This window comes from Tiliqua scincoides, chromosome 3, assembly GCF_035046505.1.
Source record: "Tiliqua scincoides isolate rTilSci1 chromosome 3, rTilSci1.hap2, whole genome shotgun sequence".
Classification (NCBI taxonomy): domain Eukaryota; kingdom Metazoa; phylum Chordata; class Lepidosauria; order Squamata; family Scincidae; genus Tiliqua; species Tiliqua scincoides.
Window position 1 is genome coordinate 165,346,239 of NC_089823.1, and position 7,730 is coordinate 165,353,968.

Below are 7,730 nucleotides of genomic sequence, written 5' to 3' on the forward strand. Positions count from 1 at the left end.
ATTCCTGGGAGTAAGTCCACAGAATACAATGGGATTTATATTTGAGTAGACATATATAGGCTTGAGCTGTATATTTTAGAAACCTGATTATATAGGCCAGTCAATCACATCTGCAAGATAACGATCATGAATCAGTATTGTGGGGGGTAGAATGAAATGTTCAAGTTCCTTCCAAGTCCTCCAATTTAATGACACAGAACTTCACATCTTTCAGAGTGACATGATACTGTCAGAGACCCAACAAGGCTTTCATTATAGCTCCGTTTCTCATTCTTCACATACCATTTCGTACCCAGTCAAATTCCTTTTTCTACTTACTGTCAAAAAATGGGCGCAGATACTTGTTATATCCTTTCATTATTTTCTGTATAGTTGGAGGAAGAATTTCACCTTTTCCTTCAGCCAGGGAAACATTCGATAATCTAACCAGAAAGAAGAATGGGAAAGTTATTCATGGGCTAGTGCCAAAGATGCAAAATTGTGCTTATTGGTAGAATTATAACATTGAAGTTGTTGTGAGTTTTTTTTTGTATTCCATCTTGCCTACGGCTTGAAGTGAAAACATCACCCTGAAAACGTCAGACTTGATAATTCCTCCAGTGCAGACTCTATCAGTTTTTCTCAATTTTGGTACAACTGCCCTAATCCCTTAATTAATTTCTAAAGTGGCTCAGATTCCTCTCTCACTGCTTTTGTGAGATACATAATAGTAGACCTTTTCTCATTGCTTATACTGTAATGACGTTTCTTGTTGTATACCATGAAATCCACTTAACCAAAGTCCCCCAAGGGAAAAAATGCAGAGGAGTGCGTTCTTGGAGATTACAATTTTGTGTTACTGTCCCCAAATTCTACTCTAACTGCAGCATGTTAACACAAGCAATGCAAAAACCACCATACTAGAAAAGTTCCTTGAACCACAGAAGTCAGAAGTATTCAGGTTTACACACACACACACACACACACACACACACAGAGACCAAAAATAAAAGAAACTAGCATCACTAAAATGCATAAAACTAAGATTAATATAATGGGGCTTTATACATTTAATGAAATAAGGCTCTTGCTACAATGACATAAAAAAGAGAGAGCTGTGTATTAATTTTGCAGGACACAAAAGATAGCAAGGTCAAGCATCTATCCTTCTAAGACCCACCTTTAACATCAACTGGGCATATGAGATTCACTTTTAATTTCTGACCATACAAGTCTTTTTCCTTCTCCTCTCTCTTGGTGTCTGCCTCTTTTCCATCTCCTCCACTTGCTGCACTTTTTCCATTATTTAAAAAAAAAATTTGTTCTGCATGCAAATCTGGTGCTCTACTAATGACTGACAGCCCAATCCTATCCCCAGCGGCCTATACATGAGGCAAGGTGAGATAAGGTGCCTTAGGTAGTAGATGGGTGCAGGTGGCAACCTTCCCCTATCTGTCCCTTCTGCAGCCACCTCACCTTGACTCCATTTACCTCCTCCATCTCTGCCGGTCCAGAACAAGGAAGAAGCACCACCACCCCCATTCAAAAGATTCCATTTTTGGAAGCTTTCTTCAGCTTTCTTGTTCTGACCCACTCTGCTGCTCTATTCCAAAACAGAAGCCCAACTAGGATGGAGGATGGATGTTACATAGGAGCAGTGGGTAGCTAGGTAGGCAAGCCAGGAGACCAGCTCCCAACACCACTGCCAAAGATTACCAAAGCACCACTGCTCCCTGCCCTCTTCCAACAGCTCCTCTTAACTGGCTGGGCAGAAGGCATTCACACCCCAATCCTATCCCCTGTGGCAGTGCTGGGTGCAGCGGCACTAAAATAGCTACCTCTGCATCCAGCAGCACTGCAGGGGCCGCTGGAGGTCTCCTTGGGGGAAGTCCAAAGCCTGCAATGGAGTTCCTCAAGTCCGAACTGGCTATTTTGCTGGCATAGATGCGAGAATTTCTGTGTTGAGTTTTGCAGCCCAACACGGAAGATAGGATCCAGTGTATCAGGGCTCTGCCAATCCCAATCCCCATCCTGGTTCCTCCCTCCGCCTCAAAGTAATGATGGGTGGGAGGGGGTTAAACATTGCCCTCTCCTATTGCTTGTTTACTTCCTGTTTGTACTCTGGAAGTGGTATATCCTGTACAAAAAAGGGTCTTTGGGATAGTGTTAATTGTACAATTGTAGATTTGTAACATGTAGCATGGTCTATTGCAGTGAGATGAGTGTGGCTAGCACTATCCAAGATAGCTTCCATCTTCATTTCTCAACTATTCCCTGTATGCAACCTACGGTATTGTTTAAACAACATTTAGCTATCTTTCCTCTATTAAAGCAGCTCTACAGCGTACTGTTTGGAAAGTGGTGTGCAATGAGCAATCATTTTCTCTTTATCATCCTGATAAAGAGAAAATCCTGTAATAACAGGATCTTTATTCATCCTGTAATAACAGGATCTTCTTTTGCACAGGGTAATAAGTGGTGCTTAATCTTTAAAGATGCCTAGTAAGTTCTTATCTGATAAATGCTACTCAAACACAAGGAACTGATGCCAAACGCACTGGCACATATGGAAATCCATAATGACCATGCGGCTAGCTCCCAGGGGATGAGGCATCTGGGGGAGAGAGCATGCAATGAAGCCACTAGTGGAAATGGCTAATGGCTCTGCACACATGCCAGAATTGCCTGAACACTCCACCAGCTCAGGTAAAGTGGTGGATGGGGTGGTTAATGGGCAGATCTGGGGAGGTTTGCAACAGGGAGGGCAGCTGTAAGGACTGAGCAGGAAGGGGGTGGATCTCAGTGGTAAAGGTGCATGCCAGATGCTATTCCCCATTTTCCAGAGCTCACAAGAAATGTCACCTCATTTTGCTTTACATGGTAAAATTTATATGTCATTACATATTATTTGTGCACCAGGTTCGTAAGGATGACATATTTATCACATGAAAATCTACATGATCTGGTGGTCTACCAACTGACTGAACTTTCTAAAAATTGATTCCTGTCTGTGCAGGGATGATACTCCCAATTGGAAGATACAAACAAGATGCAAATCATGATTGACAAATATACTGCAGACACTCGCCTATAAGTCGATCCCACAGATAAGTCAAGGGCAGGTTTTGAGCAAAAAAATCATGGAATTTTCTATGACCCTTGGAAAATTAAACTTAGGGAGGTGTCTGACTATAGTTTTGTCTGATTTTACCCAAGGCCCGATCCTGAAAAATAACCTACCACTAATTGTTACCTAAGAACTGTAGTCTAATTTATTAAAAACATAGTAAAAGATCATAAGATACATTTTTATTCTTTTTAAATTCTGGACGTCACCACCCTTTTGTAAACACTATCAGAGTAAGTGCACTGTAAACAACATACCAGTAAAACAGTGGTTCCCAACCTGTTATTTGTGTACTCCCAGGGACACTCAACAGGACCTTTAGGGGTACTTGAAAAAGAATGAAATAATGGCAGAAAAAGGCAGGTCATGCTCCAGAATGCCTTGCAAGACAGGAATGCTTTCAAGGACCAGCAAGGCAGGAAGGGAGGTAGCTAGTTGGCTGTGAAAGCCCCACCAATAGCTAGTTTTTGGTCATCAATTCATCTATGAACCAGAGATTGAAAACCAGCACAGTAAAAAAGCTGAAACATAATATGGAAAGTGATCAATCACCCAGAATTTCTCAGCACAGTTCTGGTGCAAAACAGTGCAAAGGCAGAGTCTTCTGTTCTTCAAACAGATGAAAAGAGAAAATGTGTGATGAATACATGAAGTCTGGGCTTTCATATAGAAGAGATGAAGGCTTGTATTATTAATTACAAACATTTTGCTAATATGAAGGGTACAATTTATGGAAATGGACTGCCAAGGGATATGCAAGTGAAAAGGGCTGGGAACCACTGCAGGAGATCCACAAATCAAATCCACTTTTAAGGTGGACATGAGGAGAACCATGAATCAAAGACACCTTTAAGGTGTCTGGTGTGTTAAGCCAGAGGCTCTACATACAACATACAATTTATAACACATAACTGAGAGTGTGCAATTCAATTCACAGCAGAGAGATGAGATATTTGCAACCCTTTTTACTCAGAAGTAGACCCACTGCTTTCCATGGGTGTTATTCTTAAGTAATGGTGCACTGAATTGTAGCCTGGGAAGGAGGGTCCCAACCTGCTGTTTCAAAAAAACAGACCTGCTTTGCAAGCATTTGAAAAGCAGAACCAGGCTGCAGCAGAAGGAAGGAGAATAAAAGGTTAACTTTGACTGGAATTTCCCAGTTGCTGTAAAAACAAATGATCTCTGCAGTGCCTGCCTGCTGCTTGAGAAAGGAAACTGTTCAGAGTTGAAAGGCTCTGCCCTCTGATTGACCTGGAGATAAGGTGAAGTGATAATTGGAGCTTGATTACTTAGCAAAAATTTTACTTACCATAGGCAAGTATCTATGGTAGGTAAAAAATGAACTGCAAATTAAAAAAAACAAAAAACCATACACATACAGCATAGTTTTTGAGAACAGGCTAATGGTGACCAAGGCTTTTAAACAGCGCTTCTCCTAAACCTTCCAGTCACTAGCAAAGAGAAGTAGCCTTTACAAGCTATAGCATAGTCTACCAGAGAACGCATGACTGAACTCATTTGATTGCTTCCAAAGTAGATAGTAAAATTCTTTAAGCAGGGATAACTTTGTATGTTTCTATAGCAATTAGCACATGATCTTCAAATGATGGTGCACTTAGCTCGAATCAAAGAGAACAGGAAGAATAGACTGGGAGAGAATAGGAAAGTAAGCATCTGCAATAATCAGCATTCTGGAAATTATAAAAGGTATTGTTGCAATGATGCCAAAGAGAGGGAAAGTGTTGTATAGACACCAGAGACCTCAGTTCAAAAATTCAGCCACAACGTTCACTGGACATGCTTGGGCCAGGCAGTCTCAACGAATGGCCCAATCCTCTGGGCCTATTGCACTGACATACCAGCAGGTACATTAGTGCAATAAGGGCCCTGTTGATGCAGCAGACTCTGTTGGTCTGTGCTGCACTGTCACTGGTGCAGCAGACAGAAAGTCGTGCACCAGCAGCAGCACAGCACAGACAAGCCACTAGTGGGGTTTTGCTGGTGGTGGAGATTGGGGTGGATCAAAGCAGGGCAGGGTGGATCATGATAGCAATGGCATCTACCACATCTCGAACCTCTCCCCCCCACCCGCCAGCCCCCAGCAGGCTCCTCAGAGCTATGCCACCAAAATAGCTGATACAGGTCTGAAAAGACCCACTGCGGGCCATGAAAAGTTCAATATGAAAATAAGTTTTGCCCCTTCTTATCTTTCCTGAATTGCCTCATATCCAAACAGCACATTGGATGCAGCAGCTAGCCACTGGTTTGCACTGTTGCCCAATATGATTGTGCAATAAGCTTATCTCAAGACATTGTTGCTACAACAGTATGCCCTGCTAACTGGGCAAGCGGCACTTTTTGCAGGTGGTGCTCCTCTTAAACTTAGCAGAGGGAACACAGCACAGTGTCTCTTCTAGTGACTGAAAACCCCAGCACAGTGTCTTTTCTATCGGTTGTTTGCTGGTGTTTTCTTCTGCATCTTTTTAGATTGTGAGCCATTTTGGGACAGGGAGCCATTTAGTTATTTGATTTTTTTCTGCAAACCACTTTGTGAACTTTGCGAGCCCCCTGAGGGCTTCCCCGGGACTCCTGATGCCTTATAAGGCATTGAAAAGTCACTTTCGATTTTATTGAAAAACCAGAAGTGTTTTTTTTTTTGTTCTAAGTCTCAGTCTGAGCCCAGCAGAGGCTGCAGATGCACATGCACAGCCTCTGCTGGGCTCAGACCACCCTCTGGGAGATCAGAGCTCAGATCAGGAGAACAGAGCTACCAGGGAGCCCTCCTGTACATACATTGAGTGAGTTCGGATGCAACAGGAAACAGGCTTTATGCAATGTGAACCAGATACGTACAGCCACAGGTTCTTGTGCTTCCCCACTCTCCCTTGGGCATAAGAGAAGAAGGTGGCAAGTAGGTTTTTCAGTGTTTTCAGTATTTATGTAACAGAGGACTGTGGTTTATTTCAGACTCAAGAAATTGTCAGTCCAGTTTTATTCATTCTGCCTCCTGTTGATACAGCAGCAACTGCAGCATCCTACGGTTAGGGGCAGTTGCAAAAGTCTCCTCTACGTAAGGGAACAATCATTCCCTATCCCTAGGGGTAAGACTTCATGGTGCAGGGAAGGGAGGGTCTACTTGGACCCGCAATAGCTATTTTGCTACTGCAAATGCACGTTGACCCATGCCACAGGATCAGACCCTGGAAGGAAGTTAGCATATCGGCAGAGCCAACGGCACCAATCCCACTCCCAAGACCTGATCCACCCACCTCACCCCTCCTTACCCTCCCCCACCTCATTTACCCCCTTCCCATTTTCATTCCTCTCCTGCACATGTTGTCCATCTTCAACACCTGCCCAAAAGGGGAAAAGATTCCTGCTTTCTTCAACAGACAGGAGGGAAAGGGGGGGGTGATGGGATCAAGGGAAGACCCAAGAAAGCTGTGTGTGTCGTCCTGTCCATGTGAAAACAGTGAACAGACAAACTAATGTTCAAAACTATGGGCCCAATATTGAACAGTGCGCGCTGGCTTACCGCCGGCGAACACTGTCGCAAATGTGCTGTAAGGCATATTTGTGGGCTCTAGCACCAGGCAAACGCTGGTGGTAGCCCAGCACACTGACTGGTGCTAGGCTACCACCAGGCAGCCACCAGAGCTCCACCCCTCGGTGGTCGTGCAGACTACGCAGCAGCTGAGAGGTAAGTGAAGGTGGGGGGAGGCAGGGAGGAGGTGTTCCAGGAAAGGGGGGAGGTGGGCAAGGTGGGGGAGGAGGAGTTAATGGGGAGAGCAGAAGCAGGGAGGAGGAGCTCTGGAGAAGGGAGCGGGGAGGAAGGGAAGCGGGACCGGTGGAGCAGCTCCACTGGATCCAGAGCCTCCTCGTCAGGCTTATTGCCCAACATGGAGATTCTTGATTCACCGCCGACCTTTGCGTTGGTGGTGAATCAAGTAGCCCAATTGTGGGGCTACTCTCTTTACCCAGGGGAGGGGCACAAAAGTCCCCTTCTTCCAAGGAGCTGCCAGCGGCTGCCCGGAGCGCACAGGATTCAGCAGCAGCCATTTTTAGCACCACTGCAGCCCCAGACCCCGGGCAACTCAGAATTGTGTTGTATGCCCTTCCCCCCAAATTTCACTGCATGTAACCACATATTACACTGAAATTTGTTATTATTGCCTGAAAATACTAGTCTAATAATCTTATTTTCCAATATCTGAAAATAGTTCACATGTATATGACAGCTGTAAGAGTAATACAATAAATACAGCAAATACTATCTCTTACCTGCACAACAGAATTAGAAAAAGGGCTTTGGAAACCCAGCTCAAGGTGCACATTGTTGGACTTGGCTCCAAAAATCCTATTATTTCCTGAAAGCAAACAAAGGAAAGCCTTATTTGTACAGCAGTATGATAAATACATTGACTCTTAACAGGTTATATGAGGACACTCACAGTGATATTTTCAACAGTGTTGTCTGAAAACCAGCAGATAGTAACACAACTTCTTCCAGAGTGAATTCAGAGAGGATTAACCTAATCCAGCATTGCAGAGTTGTGTTTTCCTCCTCAATTTTAAATGAAACAAATTTCTTCTTAATTTCAATGGCACTTTAAAGTGAGTGGAC

General features: G+C 43.9%; 1 protein-coding gene across 1 annotated transcript in view; it reads right to left on the reverse strand.

The window, feature by feature from the left end:
• The window catches only part of LOC136644909 (gamma-aminobutyric acid receptor subunit pi-like), a 50,358-nt gene extending 42,918 nt beyond the window's left edge, over positions 1-7,440 (reverse strand). The window contains exons 1-2 of the mRNA XM_066621121.1: positions 7,388-7,440; positions 319-422 (exon numbers count right to left, since the gene is read on the reverse strand). Coding sequence (XP_066477218.1) covers positions 319-422; positions 7,388-7,440 — 157 coding nt within the window. The remainder of the gene's footprint in view (positions 1-318; positions 423-7,387) is intronic.
• Positions 7,441-7,730: the final 290 nt, after the last annotated feature.